The sequence below is a fragment of the Somniosus microcephalus genome, chromosome 1 (assembly GCF_052327205.1).
Source record: "Somniosus microcephalus isolate GS21.2 chromosome 1, FLI_Smic_1.0, whole genome shotgun sequence".
NCBI lineage: Eukaryota > Metazoa > Chordata > Chondrichthyes > Squaliformes > Somniosidae > Somniosus > Somniosus microcephalus.
In genome coordinates this window covers 138,221,955-138,241,577 of record NC_140987.1, presented here as the reverse complement: position 1 = coordinate 138,241,577, position 19,623 = coordinate 138,221,955, and the positions used below count along the sequence as shown (strand labels likewise).

The following is a 19,623-nucleotide window of genomic DNA, read 5'->3' as shown; positions in this document are numbered from 1 at the left end:
TATGACCCATAATCTTAATGCTCAGATGAAGTTTTTAAATTGCTAGAGCTTTCTTATAGAGCTTTTGGTGTCACTTAAATCCTTTTGCTGTCAAATTAATTTAGATTACTGGAGGGGCCCGGTCTCACGTGGCCATCCTCATGGTGAGGCAGAGAATATGGTGAGAGAGAGTGAAGCAAAAGTTTTAGTGGGACAGTGTTTTTGATTAGTTCCTGGGAAACTTGAGCCAACCAAAAAGTGTGGCAGGATTTCCATGCGCTATGGACACATTGGAATGAATATCCTCAGGCCTGCTCTGGCGGTGGAAGCACCATGGAGCAGGCACTGGTTACCTCCACTCCTGACCTGCTAGACTACTCGGGGTCAAGGAGGTCACCTCACTTATATGATTGCAACATTGGTCAGCTGCTCATTAGCCACCTAGTCATTCCTGCCCAACTGGCCCCTGTGGGTATTTCCAAAATCTGCCAGCTTTCAAATATGAAAATCCAAGACCAGGACCCAGGCGGGTTCCACTTCCACCACTCCAATCATCTGTGCACTGGGTTCTTTCAGGCATCCAAGTCATTGGACATTAGAGAGGCCATGCTGAGGAAATTCAGGTTGGAAATTTGCTCCCCCAAGCCCCTCCTTCTCTGAAGTCAGGGGCCTTCATGTTTGGGGTAGACAGAGGTTCCGCCCTAATCAGGCCCCAAATGAAACTTGCATTGGTACCTGGCATAATTGGGTCCATGCCAATTTCCCTGGGACAATGCTGCACTCCCAACTGATTTATGCCAGGAGTGTGCTGCTGGCCCTGTGGAAATTCAAGACCATTTAAAGTCGGGTGGGTACTATGCATGAATTTAATATACAATAGATTGATATATGGACTCCTATAGGGTCAGTTTGAGAAATGCACATTCCTGGCAGGGAGTCTCAGCCACCAGGAGCACCCATCAGTGAATTGTGGGGAGAGTGCATTTCCACCAGGTGATTCTCTCCAGTGGGTGCACACATTCATAAAATTGCCCTCTGTGTGTCCCCTTCTCCTGTCTACTGGACATCCAAGGAAATTGGACACAGCCAACATTCTGCACTAGATCAGCAGGAAACTTGGAGGCTAGCTGTCTGAAAAACTCAGATGCATGCCCTACTTAAACCCCCAAGGTACATGAATGAGAAATAAACTTCTTGAGTGGCTAAAGAGGAGAACTTTTCCACAAATGCCATTTTCCATAAGAGGAGGAGCATACAAATTGTATATGAGTGTAGACATCTAAAAAATATCAGACATTTCCAAATAAAAATGGTCTGAACTTGCTTCAAATTCTGATCTTTACAAATGCCTGAACTTTTGCCTGGTGTGAATTTGGAATTTCCTTTAATGCGTCTCAGTTACATTTCCCCAGTTCTCTCCCAGACACTCAGATATAGGTTTCTAAAACTAGAGTTTCATTCAGGACTTCCATGTCTAATTTACATAAATCCAAGGCACCAATTTACATGAGTTCAAGGAATCAAATGGAGAAAATGTTGGTGCATTCATGATGTTCAGTCCCTTGGTGTCTTTAACCTGTTTATTGTATTTAATAAAAATATTAGTAGCACCTAGTGGCAGAATTCAATAATGTTTTATTAGGAGTCCCATCTTAGTTATATGGATTAAAATTGCACTTGGCAAAAAAAAGAACTATTAGATACAGTGGTATTTGTACCAAACTTGCAGTAATGGGCCAAATTGATAGTTTCATTAAGTTTTACAAAATCTATGCACCCAATTATACATGCCTAGATGAGTGCAGCTACAACAACACTCAAGAAGCTCGACACCATCCAGGACAAAGCAGCCCACTTGATTGGCACCCCATCAACCACCTTAAACATTCACTCCCTCCACCACCGGCGTACCGTGGCTGTAGTGTGTACCATCTACAAGATGCACTGCAGCAACTCGCCAAGGCTTCTTCGGCAGTACCTCCCAAACCTGCGACCTCTTCCACCTAGAAGGACAAGGGCAGCAGGCGCATAGGAACACCATCACCTGCAAGTTTCCCTCCAAGTCACACACCATCCTGACTTAGAAGTATATTGCCGTTCCTTCATCGTCGCTGGGTCAAAATCTTGGAACTCCCTATCTAACAGCACTGTGGGAGTACCTTCACCACACGGACTGCAGCGGTTCAAGAAGGCGGCTCACCACCACCTTCTCAAGGGCAATTAGGGATGGGCAATAAATGCTGGCCTTGCCAGCGATGCCCACAGCCCATAAATGAATTTTTTTTTAATGTAATTTCAGTAATGCTTAAAAATCCCTTTCCAACTGTTAATGAAGCTGTTATGAGGTGAAATTTTATTTTGGCATATTGCTGGCTCTAACATTGTTCCCAGTTATCCATTATATGTTCCATATAAATTTGGAAATTGTAAGGCAATAAATGGGTCACATGTTCTGAATAATGTGAATTTGACAGGCTGAGCTGCTTATTAACAGATTGGGTAAGATGTAGGATGATTCATATCTTTATCAACATCATACTCCATATCAAATTTAAAGTAAATATAAAAGTCAACATTCATAATTACTAAACTTAGAAGAAGAATGCTGTACCTTGCGCTTGTATGGTTGGGCTGTTCTAATGAACTGGGAATGCAGCCTCTGCTCACCGCTTTCCATTCTGGGAGCCGGTTCTCTGTTCTGGCGCAAGGAATGATGGCTCCAGCTTTGAGTGAAACTGGTTACACTATGACGTCCAACTCGCTGTGGAAAATACATTTCTTTCTTAGCCATGTGTATAAGTAATATATCTACATTTAAACTGACAATATTCTTGAGAATCCATTTGCTTTATCTACCATACTTCCAATTGCAATTATAAAATTCAAACATTAAAGCCCTATCCAGATAACTGTATAAGTTGTTAACACTGATCTGTGTACAGTATTGTGTACATATGGACTGTGTGAGTGTGTGTATGTATGTGGCTATCTCAAAGTATGTAACAGCAGTAATTTCTAACTAACATAGAAGAAAGATATTAAAGAATGATGGGGCAATACCCTGACATGACACAAGATGATAAGTGCAGTCAATCAGCACCTAGATGGGAACTTTACAATTTCTAACACAAAATATGTTACTCAAAACCATGGTAAATTAAGACACTCAATCAGAAGTTAGCAGAGTTATTCAAATGTACTGCCTCAATGAGGGAGAATCAGGCGATTTACACAGGCTAATGTATTCCTTTTCTTAAAATAAAAATGCCAGTAAACAACAAACATACATAAAGATGCAAAAATTAAACAATTCTATTGGAGCGGGAGGTGCAGTTCATAATACTGGAATCCAATACTCAAATGAAATCATCATAACAAGATACATCTCTAAACTAGGAGCAATATCTGTCTCATTTATCGATACATTTTCCTATTATGCAATTAATTTTTTAAAAGTTTGAATGATTTCCCAGCATGCTAATCCTACATCAGAATATTGTCGCAATTATACTCGAATATGACTTACATAATAATAATAAAACTTGAATTTATTTAGCACCTTATATTTTGAAATGGCTCAAAGTGCTTCAGACAATGAATTATTTTTGAAGTACAGTGACTGTTGTGTAGGAAAGCAACATTCTGTGCCAGCAATGTCCTACAAACAGCACTGGATGAATGACCAGTTAATCGCTTTTATTTTTGAGGGAGGAATGTTTGCTCGGACATCAGAAGAACTGCTCTAATTTGAACATTACCATCGATTCATTAACACCCTCCTGAAATAGGCAGATCAGTTTAACATCTCATCTGAAGTATGTCACTGCTGACAATGTAGCAAACTCTCACTACTGCTATAGTAATCTGAGATGTAATGTTTAAGTTATGCACCAGATGGAGCCAAATATTAAGGGTTCACATTCACCAGTATTTAAGGTAATGGGTCATGTATTCAATGTCCTTGTACACCAGTTAACACGGTAATGTGGCATTGCATTATGGGTATGACTCAGAGGTGGATCCTCCATCTTGGCTCGTGCAGTAAGAATTGTGTGCCTGGCTTCCAGCTTGTAAGAGATATGTTCCTCTGCTACACCGTGTAAATAAACAGTTGGGTTTGTTCCTAATATCTCGCTTCTCTCAGTTTCTGACCTTACCACTCGGATATCACAACTGCACTGGAGTGTCAGCTAAGATTATACATTCAAACCTGGTCGTGTGGCTCATATCTATAACCCACTGACCCAGAGGCAAGGATGCTACAGGTTGAACTAAGCTGACACACCTAGACTGTCATCTACTGCATGGCAGAAAGTCAGTGTGAATATTACCTACACTCAAGAAATCCTGCCTCCCCGCACCCACCCCCCCCCGCCCAAATAAAGTGGAGGGAAATGGTTAGCTCAAATCCCAACAAATGATGATTGCAGGAATAATCTTAATAACACTGACTTATTCTTCTATCCCAGAACTGACAGATTCACATTTATCAAAAGAAAGTGTTTGAGATAACAGTAACTTAACAGTGATTAATTATACAATGTGATGCCACCAATATAGCAACAGGACTATCCCCACAAGGGCACTAGAGCAGCCAGCCTGTTCCTTACCTTGTGCTGTCTGTAGAGGTTGTTGTACAGGAGTCTGAAGGATTTCCGTGTGTAGCTGCTTCTATATGCACCTCCTACCAGGTATTCCATCACTAAGCCAATATCAATCAAAGTAACCTTGTAACCAGGAGGAAGGTTGCTCTAGAAACAGAAGCTCGCATTAAAATTCTCAATAAAATCTGCATCATTTTATCTGTACTGTAAAATTCTCTTCAATCATGTCATTCCCTACTGATGTGACTCATTTCAGTTTAATTTCTACAGACAGTAACTGAAGTGGAGATGGCATATTGGGGCTGAAAATGCACAACCGTGCCTACAGGCTCCACCAGAATTTCAGTGGGAGTCTGCTGGAACAGCCACAAACTCTGCCATGACCTGCATACATTAGGTCCAGGCCGCAGGGCAAAGTTTCCTGTACGGCCTTGTGGGATGGAGCTTCCATCCGCCCCCACAAAGTCATTGTTGTAAAGGGAGTTGGGGCTAGGGGTGGAGACTTCCTAAATCGGGAGTTCCCATGCCCCCCTCCCCCCCCCCACCCACAGTCTAGACCCTACATAGGATCAGTACAGCATGCTGTTGGACATCCTGGAGAAATGTATGTTGGACATCTTGGAGATTTAAGAGTTAACAGTCAAACTTCTTTGTATCATAGAGCAATAGACTTTCCAATATAAACAGGATGAGTTTGAAGTGTCGTGAGGGGAAAGCATAATTTGTCTTCTGATATGTAAAGTGCTTGTGCAAAGAAATAGATGATAGATGTCAGCTATGAGTGATTAAAGTATAACTTTAGGATAATAAACATGGGTAGGAGGTATCCATTAGCTATAGTATGGAAAGATAACTGTTGATAAAGCTTATTCTTCAATGATGTTAGTAACTGTCACATCAGGAAGTCTTGTTTAGTGGAAGCAGCTTCAGAGTAAACAACTACAAGTGTTTACGTGAATAGTCGGTCTTCAAAGGATTTGGGAATAGATACGTCATGAAGTTTTATCTATGACATTTTCCTTTTATGTAGCCAAAATATATATTATGGTGTATAAAGGAGCATGGTTTTCAGCATTTCTTTGGAGGGCTCGAAAGATACAGAAACTGAAAGGCCACTCTCTCTATACAGTTAGGCTGATCACCTGTACTCTGTGTATCAAAACAGAGAGGAACTTTTCCTCTGGTAGGGGAATCCAGAACAAGGGAGCATAAGCTTAAAATTAGAGCTAGGCTGTTCAGGGGGTGATGGGTGATTTCAGAAAGTACTTCTTCATGCAAAAGGTAGTGGAAATCTGCAACTCTCTCCCTTAAAAAGCTGTTGAGGCTAGGTCAATTGAAAATGTCAAAACTGAGATTGATATATTTTTGTTAGGCAAGGTTATTAAGAGTTATGGAACCAAGGCAGGTAGATGGAGCCATGATCTAATTGAGTGGTGGAGCAGGTTCAAGGGACTGAATGACCTACTCCTGTTCCAATGTTCCTATCATTACATGTAGCTAGCTGTCTCACAATAAAGGAGGAAGGAAGGTCATTCCTGGAGGATAGTGCTGACCACCAAGGACAGGAATTACTGAGAGGGATTACATGATCACTGTTGTGTATGTACCTTTAAGGGAATAACTGGTCTCAGACTGCAGTACCAGCAGTGACCACCCCTGTATAAACGGCCCTAGCAGGCTTCTGTAGTTTCAGTTTCCAGGTTGTCTCCATTCAGTAAAGACTTGTTATAATCAACTCCTGCAGTCCGTGTCTCAAATATACACGGACATAATACTGGCGACGAGTAAGAAACAAACTTACCTGCAACTCGGCAGCACCTCAGACGACGTTATTGAAGGTCGAAGCCAGAAGAAAAAAAAAAAAATAATAATAATCCAAAGAAACTCGAGAAACGGGCATCGACCGTGGGCATCCGCCCTCCAAATCATCTAATTGAAAAGTGCAGGAGAGACTGTCGAGAGCCAGGCTTGGTCTCCAGTCTGTGGTTTCCCAGCTAATCAGGCTGGTGGCAGGTAGTGCACTGATCCTTCCTGGGCTGCGGCGGGCTAGAGCTCGATCAGGTGGCTCTGCGACGGGGCCGGGCAGCGAGTCAGGAAGCAAAGAGAGAGAGAGAGGATGGAGCACACAGGGCGCAGCCGGTGCTTCGCAGCCGGGCAGCGTTCGGACCTAAGAAGAGGGAGGGAAGTGTCCCAGAGGGTCCGCTCCACGATGGGAACGGTTCTTCAATTAACGGAGCAAATATTGAAGCGCGATAGAAAAATAAAAATACCGCGGAGAGCGGCGTTGGCAGCAGCGATCGGGGAGGCGCGAAGACCATAGGGCGTCGCCATTACAGGATAGTAAAATAAATATAATCGCCAGCAACAGCGTTGGCAGCAGCGGCAGCAGCGGTAAAGCGCGGGAGGCGCCATCTTAACTCGGCGGGGAAGAAGGAAAAGTGCGGGAGGCGCCATTTTGATCCATCGGGGACGAAGGCAAAGCGCGGGAGGCGCCATCTTAGATTTTCAAGATGCCAAAGACTGGCGATATCACTGCCTTCGATAATGCAATAGAAGACTGGACCACGTATGTGGAAAGAGTCGAGGTATATTGCGAGGCAAACGAAATAGCCGAGGAGAAAAAGGCATCGGTATTGCTAAATTTAATGGGCGCAAGAACGTACAGCCTATTGCGGGACCTGATTACTCCAGCCAAACCGAAGGCGAAGAGTTTTAACGAAATTGTTGCTATCCTACAGGAACACCTAAATCCTACATCACTGCTGATAGCAGAAAGATTTAAATTCCACAGGAGAAATCAGCATAAAAATGAGAGCGTTGCTGATTACCTTACGGAACTACGCAAGCTATCAAAGCACTGCCAGTTCGGAGCAGGACTGGCAGATACCTTACGGAACAAATTTGTCTGTGGACTCCTGAGTGAAGGAACCCAGAAGAGGTTACTCTCAGAGAAAGAGCTGACGCTAGATAAGGCTTTCAGCGTGGCAGTATCGTACGAAGCAGCAGCAAGGGGAGCTGCAGAAATACAACAAAAGCCACAGGAATACGGCACCCACGAAATGACACGGAGATTTGCAAAATGTTATCGCTGCGGCAGAACAAACCATGACCAGAAGGACTGCTGGTCCAAGGACAAAATATGCAGGCAATGCGGAAAGATGGGACACATTGCATGAGTTTGCAGGTCTGGGAAGAAGACCAACGACAACAAAAAGGCTACTAAGGAACCGTACAGGAAAGTACAAAAGATGACGGACAGTAGTTCTGAAGACCAGATGAGCAATAGTGAATCTGGGAACAAGAGACTAAGCTGTCTCAAACTTCACAACGTAATCGCAAAAGAGGATCACCAAACCATTTGGGTCACCCTCACGATAGCAGGGTCCCAAGTCAAAATGGAATTGGATACAGGATCAGCTCTAACCGTCATGAATCGACGAGACTACGAGCGGCTATTCTCACACATACCCATGAGAGAGACATCCATTGTCTTGAGGACGTATACGGGGCAAAAAGTATACCCCAGAGGAAAAATAAGGGTGCCTGTCGAATACAACGGCAAGAAAATACAGAAATTGTATCTCTACATTCTGCAAGATGGTGGACCATCTTTATTGGGACGTGAATGGATCAGAAAGATAAGTTTAGACTGGCACTCCATTCAAGTACTGACGGTGGCTGGTAAAAAGGATGACGACGTCACTCCTGGACGATTGTCAACAATCTTAGCTGATGCCAAAGAGGTATTTCAACAAGAACTGGGCACTCTTAAAGGCGTAACCGCCTCGATAAAAATAGAGGAGAATGCAATTCCCAAGTTTTTCAAAGCAAGACCGGTACCATATGCAATTCGCCCAGCCGTCGAGGCAGAGCTGGAGAATCTGGAGAATGCAGGCGTGTTATCTAAGGTAGACTGGAGCGAGTGGGTGACACCCATCGTTCTTGTCATGAAGAAAACGTTAAACAATAAGTCTGAGGAGCCAAGGAAGGTTCGCATCTGTTGGGACTTCAAGGTGACGGTGAACCCAGTCCTTCACACAGTACAATATCCTCTTCCAAGGATAGAAGATATCTTCGCCTCACTATCTGGAGGGAAGCGTTTTACAAAAATTGTCCTAGCACAAGCATATTTGCAGATGGAGGTTGAAGAATCCTCTAGGAAGTATCTCACGATAAACACTCACAAAGGTCTTTACCAGTATAATCGACTGGTATTCGGAGTAGCATCAGCTCCGGCGATATGGCAAAGAGCGATGGAACAAGTCCTGCAAGGGATTCCGGGGACTCAGTGTTACTTGGACGACATCCTAGTGACAGGTGAAGATGACAGTGAACACCTTGCCAACCTAGAGCAGGTGCTCACTGGACTACGTGACCATGGGCTACGAGCCAATCGCCCTAAGTGCGAGTTTTTTAAGAAACAGATATCGTATTGTGGCCACGTGATTGATGAAGAGGGGTTGCATAAGTCCCCTGACAAAATTGAAGCGGTAGTTAAGGCTCCAGCGCCTGAAAATGTGTCGCAACTGAGGTCATTCCTCGGATTGGTGAATTACTACCATAAGCTTTTGCCGAATTTGTCCACAATTCTGCATTCACTGAACGCCCTACTACGAACGGGAGTAGCATGGAAATGGAGCGATGAATGTAAGCGGGCCTTTCAGAAGAGTAAGGACCTAATCACTTCAAGAGAAGTATTGGCTCAGTACAACCCATCACTACCGATAAGACTGGCGTGTGATGCATCTCCCTACAGTGTTGGGGCGGTACTGTCACATAAATTCCTTGATGGTTCAGAGAGGCCGATAGCTTTTGCGTCACGCTCGTTAACTTCAGCCGAGCGTAACTACGCCCAGATTGACAGAGAGGCCCTCAGCCTGGTGTGGGGGGTGAAGAAGTTCAATCACTACCTGCACGGTCAGAAATTTACTCTACGAACTGATCATCAACCTCTCGTCTCCATTTTCAACCCTCAGAAGGGCGTACCGATAATGACGGCACAACGGCTACAGAGGTGGTCCCTTTTCCTAGGGGCACACCAATATGACATCGAGTACAAGGGAACTAAACAGCATGGGAATGCTGATGGATTGTCGCGCCTACCGTTGCCGATGGTGGAAGCAGAACTGGCAGTGGATCCAGTGGAGTTATTCCACTCGACTAAAGTCGAATGTCTCCCTGTGACGAATGCAAACATAGAAAAGGAAACATGAAATGACCCGACACTCTCCTGGGTCTATGATTTAACGGTGAAGGGATGGCCAGCACATGGCGAACCACTGCTGCCAGCATTCTCGCCGAGAAGAGAACAGCTGTCAGTGTGCAGAGGAACCTTGATGTGTGGATCCAGAGTAGTAATTCCACCCAAATTGAAGGATAGAGTGCTCAATGAGCTTCATGAGGGCCATCTGGGAGGGGTAAAAATGAAGAACTTAGCCAGAGCGTTTGTGTGGTGGCCGGGAATCGATAGAGAAATCGAAGAGATGACCAAGAGCTGTACAGGATGCCAGAAGGTCCAAAACGCCCCACCACAAGCCTCTCTACATCCATGGGAGTGGCCCTCATCTCCATGGCAAAGGGTGCACATTGATTTTGCTGGTCCCTTCATGGACTCGATGTTTTTAATTGCGGTGGATGCACATTCAAAGTGGCCAGAGGTAATAAAAATGTCCTCAACCACCACAGAAAAGGCTATTACAGTCTTACGAACCATATTTGCCAGGAATGGGCTGCCTGAACAGATTTGCTCTGACAATGGACCACAGTTTGTGTCTGAAGAGTTCCGGAGGTTCTTAAAGAACAATGGTGTTAAGCATTACACATCCGCCCCATATCATCCAGCCACTAATGGATTGGCCGAGAGGTTTGTTCAAACATTCAAGAAGGCTATCAAGGCAATGTGTAATGAAGATATACCCCTACAACACAAGGTGGATAACTTCTTGTTTGCCTACCGGAATGCGACACATGCGGTTACCAACCAAACTCCAGCCATGATGTTCTTCAATCGAAGACTACGATGCCGCTTGGATTTGGTTAAACCAAACGTCAGAAGAGATGTGGAGAACAGGCAGTTTCAGAATATGAATGAAAGGCCAACCAAGAGTTTTAAGATAGGTCAACCAGTTTTGGCCCGGGACTACCGCACAGAGAAATGGCAGCCAGGAACAATCTGTACACGGCAAGGACCTCTAATGTATACCGTGGACGTTGGAGAGAGCATTGTAAGATGCCATGCTGACCAGATTCTAGAGTCACTGGAAAACGTCAACTCCACACCATGATCTGATACACCTGGCGATGAAACCGAAGTACCAATTGCATCTACCGCAGAATCGGTGATATTGGAAGCAGACGAACCAAACAGCGACATTGATCCCGACGCAACCTTGCCAGAAGAACCTGATATCCCAAAGAGGCGTTATCCAGACAGAATCAGGAAGCCTCCTCAAAGACTGAATTGCTTAACTTAAACCAATGTATCTAGCAACCGTAATTGTAATTAGTTATTATTTAGTTGTTAAATGAATGTTATGTACTGTTTATCTAAAAGGGGAGGAATTGTTGTGTATGTACCTTTAAGGGAATAACTGGTCTCAGACTGCAGTACCGGTAGTGACCACCCCTGTATAAAAGGCCCTAGCAGGCTTCTGTAGTTTCAGTTTCCAGGTTGTCTCCATTCAGTAAAGACTTGTTATAATCAACTCCTGCAGTCCGTGTCTCAATTATACACGGGCATAATAATCACATTCCTTACAGAACTGAGAATCAGTCTGGCAGCAGTTTACAGACAGGGTGTCACAATGCTGCTAGCACTGCACAGTCATTGTTTTCTCTCTGTATCCAACTTTACCTGCTTCATGTCTCGAACCAAGTGGTGCAACAGAAGATTAGCTGGACCTTGTTTCTGTGGAGCAAATCATTGATAAGTCAGTATATTTTCAATAAAAATCCAGATTAAAAAATATTAACCATCACCTCAGTGCAGTCCAGGGATCAAACAGAGTACTCTGCTGTGAGTGGCTCACCTGACCTATCAAAGCTTCTCCACCATCTGCTAGGCTCAAGTCAGGAGCGTGATGGAATACTCACCACTCGCCTGGATGGGTGCAGCCACAACAACACTCCAGAAATTAGACGCCAACCAGAACTGAGCAGTTCACCTGATCGGCGCTGCTGCCACTGGACTCAATAACCATCCCCTCCACCACTGGTGCACTGTGGCTGTAGTATATACTGTCTATAGGATGTACTGTACCAACTCACCAAGCTTACTTTGACCGCTCCTCTCAGCCCCGCGACCTCTACCTCTAAGTGATATTTAAAAATCACTCTGCAACACTACTGTGATCACCACACATCAGTCAGGACACTGTTGACTAACATGTAGCGGGAGCAAGCTTGCCAATTACCTGCTCCTTGTGACTTTTGTTTTGAAATCCTGTTCCCTAGCTGGTTGAGGAACCCATCCAGCTTTCATATCTTCCCCCTGTGGCTCACCACTGGAGGAAGTACAGCGTAAAGAAAACTGTTGAAGAGGCAAAAAGGAGGAAGGGTAAGAAAGAGGAGAACAAGAGAAAGTAAAAAGTGAAAGAGAAGAGAAATGAGGGAGGAGAGGGAGGTAAAACTGAGGGAGGCGAGAAATACATTTGGAGGAGAGACAGGAGTGAGGGGGAAAATGAGAAATGCATGAATAGAGACAGACAGAGAGAGAAAGATGTGAAGGAGGAGTGAGAAATATTTTTTTTACAGACGTACATTACCAGTATCTTTAGCTAGAGGGAGGTGAGAGTTTGAGAACCACTGAATCAGGTAGTTTTTAAAATACTTATTTCAAGACTGAGAATTATCTTGAGCGAGCAAGTGTACTAAAGCATCTGGCTGGAGCAGCCATGTGTGTACAGCAGCCTCAGGTAACCCGACCAGCATTCTGTTGTGGCAATGCTCTGCAAATAAATGTGAAACCAAGCTGTATGAATTTAAAGGATATAAATGGTGTGCAGACCGTGTTGTAGAGTTCCTCAAGCCTGGAGATGGTGAGAAAGTGATGCATGCTCACACCGTTCTCGATCAGTAGTTTCACAAAGTCCACCCGATCCATTACCAGAGCATCAAGCATGGCCTGCTCCAGGGACCCCACCTACACCACAATCAAATAAAACACATGGTGTAAGGGTTGAACTTCTCAATATAACTCCAAATCCATGAATTACACCTTAACAGGTTCCAATTAAAACCATCGACTTTCTTTATCAAAGCAAGCCTATCATATAGGTCTGGTACGGACACAATAATTAGTAAGTATGATGTGCATTATATGCTTGTTAATTATGTTAGCAGGAAAAGTGAAAATTCTGAAAGGCAGAGCAGGTTGATCAGGATCTGAAAGGGAAAATTAGGTCACACCTGAAACGTTAACCTCTCCTTCTCCTCAGCATCTGATCAATCTGCTAAGCCTTTCAGCATTTTCTGTTTTTGTTTCAAGTTGCCAATATTCACTAGCTTTCTTTTGCTCTCTACTCGGCTACAACTGTTGGTGATTGTAATTGGAAAGCTATTGTCCCTATTGGTACTTTAGTACTGCTTACTGAGTTACCTCATAAGAGTAGATTTAACTCCAGGCATGGAACGGGTGGGCAATGGGCAGAATGCCTACCCGTTTATGCCGGCGGGAAGCCCAAGTCTTTAATGTGGCACCTTATCGAATGCCCTCTGGAAATCCAAATACACTACATCTACTGGTTCCACTTTATCCACCCTGCTCGTTACATCCTCAAAGAACGCTAGTAAATTTGTCAAACACGATTTCCCTTTCATAAAAGCATGTTGGCTGTGCTTGCTTGTATTATGATTTTCTAAATGTCCTGCTATTACTTCCTTAATAATGGATTCCAACATTTTCCCAATGACGGATGTTAGGCTAACTGGCCTATAGTTTCCTGCTTTCTGTCTCCCTCTTTTCTTGAATAGGGGCATTACATTTGCAGTTTTCCAATCCGCTGGGACCTCTCCCAAATCCAGGGAATTTTGGTAGATTACAACCAACGCATCCACTATCTCTGCAGCCACTTCTTTTAAGACCCTAGGATGCAGGCCATCAGGTCCAGGGGACTTGTCAGCCTTTAGAGAGGGGAGGAGAGAGGGAGGAGAGGACCAACCACAGCCCATAGTATTCTTGTGGAAAATAGCCCCAGAAAAATAATTCTGAACTTATCTTCTTGGGCCTTTTCTGTTTTACTGCCCATTAGGGGTCGGAATTTGTTCTACCAGGATTCCATCTTGTGTAAACTGCTGAGGAAATTGGAAGATGGAGCAAGTCTGGGGAAATTGCCAGGCTTCCCCAGGAATGGCATCCAGTGCACCCTTAAAAGGCCTGAATGGAGCTCTTGCCAGCTGAGATCTGGCATGAGAACCGTTAAGGCCCTTGGAAAGGCCCCAAACCTTACCCAGGCTAGTTAAAAAAGCATGTTGGCTTCTTTAAAGCTGAAGAGTAAAAAGGATTTATTTTCTTAGGCCTGGGTTTGGTCCCCCTATCGGAGTGGTTGTGAGCCACTCTGACATCCACTGGCGGATTGGAGTGTGTGTTCTAATAAACAGAGTCCCAATTTCTCTAGTTTCTCCTCATAACTAAAGGCTGTCATCCCTGGTATCATCTTAGTTCACCCTTTCCGTGGCCTTGACATCTTCTGTAAAGCAAGGTGCCACAAACTGGATGCAATATTCCAACTGTAGCCTAACCAATCACCTATGTAGGTTCAGCATTAACTCTTTGCTGTTGTACTCTGTAACACTATTCATAAATCCTTGGAACCCACACATTTTTTTACTGCTTTATCCTTCCACTTTGTATTATTCAGTGATTCCTACTGAAAAGTGCACTCTGTAGCCATCAGGTGATGACGAAATCAGGTTTGGCTGTGATACCTCCCACAAGCAAATAGCTTTTTAACACTCATCATCTAGAAGGCATATTCTCCTCTGCTCACTATTTTTAGCGGAAAGGTAGACACAAGTATAGCTATAGCGCTTTATGCCCACCTCTACCTTTTTCACTACAAATGGCAAACAGATGAAAATGTAGCTCTATATGAAGAACAAGGGCTCTTGACAATTGTGGAAATATATCCGGCCACAGTCAGCACTTTCAGGAGAGGAGAAAATGGTGGGGAAAAAATTGAACTCACAGTTACTTCAGGGATCCCCATAATTTTGTAAGTCCTTTTGATTTTCACAGCGCAAATTGTCAAGGAATAAACTTTAATCAGTTAGGTAGGTATAGTCTCTCTCAGGTGGGTAGGGAGGAGAGGGAAAAAAACTTCACAGATCTTGGCTAAAATTGCCAGCTACTGTTGCAAAGTCCCCAGAGAGGTTTGTCACATCAGAGCTAAAAATAACAGGTTGCAAAAACTGAATTTTCTTTCTGTGCAGAAATATGAAATCAATAAACACAGCAAAAGATTTTTTTTGAAAAAACCTATACTATCTACTGTACACACTAGCTGTTCAGATCGCTCCCAGAATGTACTCATTGTACAAGTATAACCTCGGAGGCAACAAAACAAAAACCACTGATCCATGGTATGATTTTTGCCTCTATGTTATAGACTTCCGCAAAGACTGGGAGCTGGTCAATTAACATAGTACAGGCTGTACTCAGGAGACCTCAGTATCAAGACATTTTCTTACCATTGAATGGTTTTTACAGAAAACTGGATATTTTAGATTTTGCAGGTGTGCTACTTTGAATAGGAATGTTACACTAATTGTGTGCTTGGAGACTTCTATTTAATGCACTTTCAACCTGGCATTCGTAAAAAGTATCTCAAGGCAATTCTGTATTAAATGTTACCCATGCTTTTTGATATCATCACATCACATCTCTCAGGATGTCCCAAAGCACTTCATATACAATTACTGGTGAATTGCAGTTACTGTTGTTATGTAGGAGAATGAAGTACTATTTTGCACACAGCAAGGTCCCATAATAAGATGAACGACCAGTTAATCTACTGTTGGTGAGACTGGTCGCGGGAAGAAGGTTGCCATGACAACTCCCTGTTCTTCTTTGCAAAGTCCATGGGTCAATCAACATCCACCTGAACAGGTGGGCAATGTTGTGTATGTGTACCTTTAAGAGAATAACTGGTCTCAGACTGCAGTACCGGCAGTCACCACCCCTGTATAAAAAGGCGCTAGCAGCCTTCTGTAGTTTCAGTTTCCGATTGTCTCCATTCAGTAAAGACTTGTTAAACCAACTCCTGCATTCCGTGTCTCCATTAACACACGGATTTAATACTGGCGACGAGTAAGAAACGAACTTACCTGCAACTCGGCAGCACCTCAGACGGCGTTATTGACGGTCGAAGCCAGAAGAGAGAAAAATAAAAATAAAATAATCCACAGAAACTCGAGAAACGGGCGTCGACCATGGGCAACCGCCCTCCAAATCATCGACTTGAAAAGTGCAGGAGAGACTGTCAAGAGCCAGGCTTGGTCTCCAGTCTGTGGTTTCCCAGCCAATCGGGCTGGTGGCAGGTAGTGCACTGATCCTTCCTGGGCTGCGGCGGGCTAGAGCTCAATCGGGTGGCTCTGCAACGGGGCAGGGCAGCGAGTCGGGAAGCAAAGAGAGAGAGAGAGGGTGGAGCACACAGGGCGCGGCCGGTGCTTCGCAGCCGGGCAGCGTTTGGACCTAAGAGGGAGGGAAGTGTCCCAGAGGGTCCACTCCACGACGGGAATGGTTAAAAATAAAAATACCGCGGAGAGCGGCGTTGACAGCAGCGGCAGCGGCGGGAAAGCGCGGGAGGCGCCATCTTAACTCGGCGAGGAAGAAGGAAAAGCGCGGGAGGCGCCATTTTGATCCATCGGGGATGAAGGAAAAGCGCGGGAGACGCCATCTTAGATTTTCAAGATGCCAAAGACTGGCGATATCACTGTCTTCGATAATGCAATCGAAGACTGGACCACGTATGTGGAAAGAGTCAAGGTATATTGCGAGGCAAACGAAATAGCCAAGGAGGAAAAAGCATCGGTATTGCTAAATTTAATGGGCGCAAGAACGTACGGCCTATTGCGGGACCTGATTACTCCAGCCAAACCGAAGGCGAAGAGTTTTAACGAAATTGTTGCTATCCTACAGGAACACCTAAATCCTACACCGCTGCTGATAGCAGAAAGATTTAAATTCCACAGGAGAAATCAGCATAAAAATGAGAGCAATGCTGATTACCTTACGGAACTACGCAAGCTATCAAAGCACTGCCAGTTCGGAGCAGGACTGGCAGATACCTTACGGGACAAATTTGTCTGTGGACTCCTGAGTGAAGGAACCCAGAAGAGGTTACTCTCAGAGAAAGAGCTGACGTTAGATAAGGCTTTCAGCGTGGCAATACCGTACGAAGCAGCAGCAAGGGGAGCTGCGGAAATACAACAAAAGCCACAGGAATACGGCACCCACGAAATGACATGGGGATTTGCAAAATGTTATCGCTGCGGCAGAACAAACCATGACCAGAAGGACTGCTGGTCCAAGGACAAAATATGCAGGCAATGCAGAAAGATAGGACACATTGCACGAGTTTGCAGGTCTGAGAAGAAGACCAACGACAATAAAAAGGCTACTAAGGAACCGTACAGGAAAGTACAAAAGATGACAGACAGTAGTTCCGAAGACCAGATGAGCGATAGTGAATCCGGGAACAAGAGACTAAGCTGTCTCAAACTTCACAACGTAATCGCAAAAGAGGATCACCGAACCATGTGGGTCACCCTCACGATAGCAGGGTCCCAAGACAAAATGGAATTGGATACAGGATCAGCTCTAACCATCATGAATCGACGAGACTACGAGCGGCTATTCTCACACATACCCTTGAGAGAGACATCCATTGTCTTGAGGACGTATACGGGGCAAAAAGTATACTCCAGAGGAAAAATAAGGGTGCCTGTCGAATACAATGGCAAGAAAATACGGAAATTGTATCTCTATATTCTGCAAGATGGTGGACCACCGTTACTGGGACGTGAATGGATCAGAAAGATAAGTTTAGACTGGCACTCCATTCAGGCACTGACGGTGGCTGGTAAAAAGGATGACGACGTCACTCCTGGACGATTGTCAACAATCTTAGCTGACGCCAAAGAGGTATTTCAACAAGAACTGGGCACTCTTAAAGGCGTAACCGCCTCGATAAAAATAGAGGAGAATGCAATTCCCAAGTTTTTCAAAGCAAGACCGGTACCATATGCAATTCGCCCAGCCGTCGAGGCAGAGCTGGAGAATCTGGAGAATGCAGGCGTGTTATCTAAGGTAGACTGGAGCGAGTGGGCGACACCCATCATTCTTGTCATGAAGAAAACGTTAAACAATAAGTCTGAGGAGCCAAGGAAGGTTCGCATCTGTGGGGACTTCAAGGTGACGGTGAACCCAGTCCTTCACACAGTACAATATCCTCTTCCAAGGATAGAAGATATCTTCGCCTCACTATCTGGAGGGAAGCGTTTTACAAAAATTGACCTAGCACAAGCATATTTGCAGATGGAGGTTGAAGAATCCTCTAGGAAGTATCTCACGATAAACACTCACAAAGGTCTTTACCAGTATAATCGACTGGTATTCGGAGTAGCATCAGCTCCGGCGATATGGCGAAGAGCGATGGAACAAGTCCTGCAAGGGATTCCGAGGACTCTGTGTTACTTGGACGACATCCTGGTGACAGGTGAAGATGACAGTGAACACCTTGCCAACCAAGAGCAGGTGCTCACTAGACTACGTGAACATGGACTACGAGCCAATCGCCCCAAGTGCGAGTTTTTTAAGAAACAGATATCGTATTGTGGCCACGTGATTGATGAAGAGGGGTTGCATAAGTCCCCTGACAAAATTAAAGCGGTATTTAAGGCTCCAGCGCCTGAAAATGTGTCGCAACTGAGGTCATTCCTCGGATTGGTGAATTACTACCATAAGTTTTTGCCGAATTTGTCCACAATTCTGCATCCACTGAACGCCCTACTACGAACGGGAGTAGCATGGAGATGGAGCGATGAATGTAAGCGGGCCTTTCAGAAGAGTAAGGACCTAATCACTTCAAGAGAAGTATTGGCTCACTACAACCCATCACTACCGATGAGACTGGCGTGTGATGCGTCTCCCTACGGCATTGGGGCGGTACTGTCACATAAATTCCTTGATGGTTCTGAGAGGCAGATAGCTTTTGCCTCACGCTCGTTAACTTCAGCCGAGCGTAACTACGCCCAGATTGACAGAGAGGCCCTCAGCCTAGTGTGGGGGGTGAAGAAGTTCAATCACTACCTGCACGGTCAAAAATTTACTCTACTTACTGATCATCAACCTCTTGTCTCCATTTTCAACCCTCAGAAGGGCGTACCGATAATGACAGCACAACGGCTACAGAGGTGGTCCCTTTTCCTAGGGGCACACCAATATGACATCGAGTACAAAGGAACTAAACAGCATGGGAATGCTGATGGATTGTCATGCTTACCGTCGCTGACGGTGGAAGAAGAACTTGCAGTGGATCCAATGGAGATATTCCACTCGACCATAGTCGAATGTCTCCCTGTGACGAATGCAAACATAGAAAAGGAAACACAAAATGATCCGACACTATCCCGGGTCTATGATTTAACGGTGAAGGGATGGCCAGCACATGGCGAACCACTGCTGCCAGCATTCCCGCCGAGAAGAGAACAGCTGTCAGTGGGCAGAGGAACCTTGATGTGTGGATCCAGAGGAGTAATTCCACCCAAATTGAAGGATAGAGTGCTCAATGAGCTTCATGAGGGCCATCTGGGAGGGGTAAAAATGAAGAACTTAGCCAGAGCGTTTGTGTGGTGGCCGGGAATCGATAGAGAAATCGAAGAGATGACCAAGAGCTGTACAGGATGCCAGAATGTCCAAAACGCCCCACCACAAGCCTCTCTACATCCATGGGAGTGGCCCTCATCTCCATGGCAAAGGGTGCACATTGATTTTGCTGGTCCCTTCATGGACTCGATGTTTTTAATTGCGGTGGATGCACAT

The 19,623-nt window shown here is 44.7% G+C and overlaps 1 protein-coding gene across 1 annotated transcript in view; it reads right to left on the bottom strand.

The window, feature by feature from the left end:
• trpm6 (transient receptor potential cation channel, subfamily M, member 6) overlaps positions 1–19,623 on the bottom strand; it is a 239,866-nt gene that overhangs the window by 187,417 nt on the left and 32,826 nt on the right. Inside the window, exons 11-15 of the mRNA XM_086010032.1 lie at positions 12,589–12,723; positions 11,437–11,490; positions 4,590–4,730; positions 2,571–2,740; positions 1,171–1,258 (exon numbers count right to left, since the gene is read on the bottom strand). Of these exons, the coding sequence (XP_085866158.1) occupies positions 1,171–1,258; positions 2,571–2,740; positions 4,590–4,730; positions 11,437–11,490; positions 12,589–12,723 (588 nt within the window). The remainder of the gene's footprint in view (positions 1–1,170; positions 1,259–2,570; positions 2,741–4,589; positions 4,731–11,436; positions 11,491–12,588; positions 12,724–19,623) is intronic.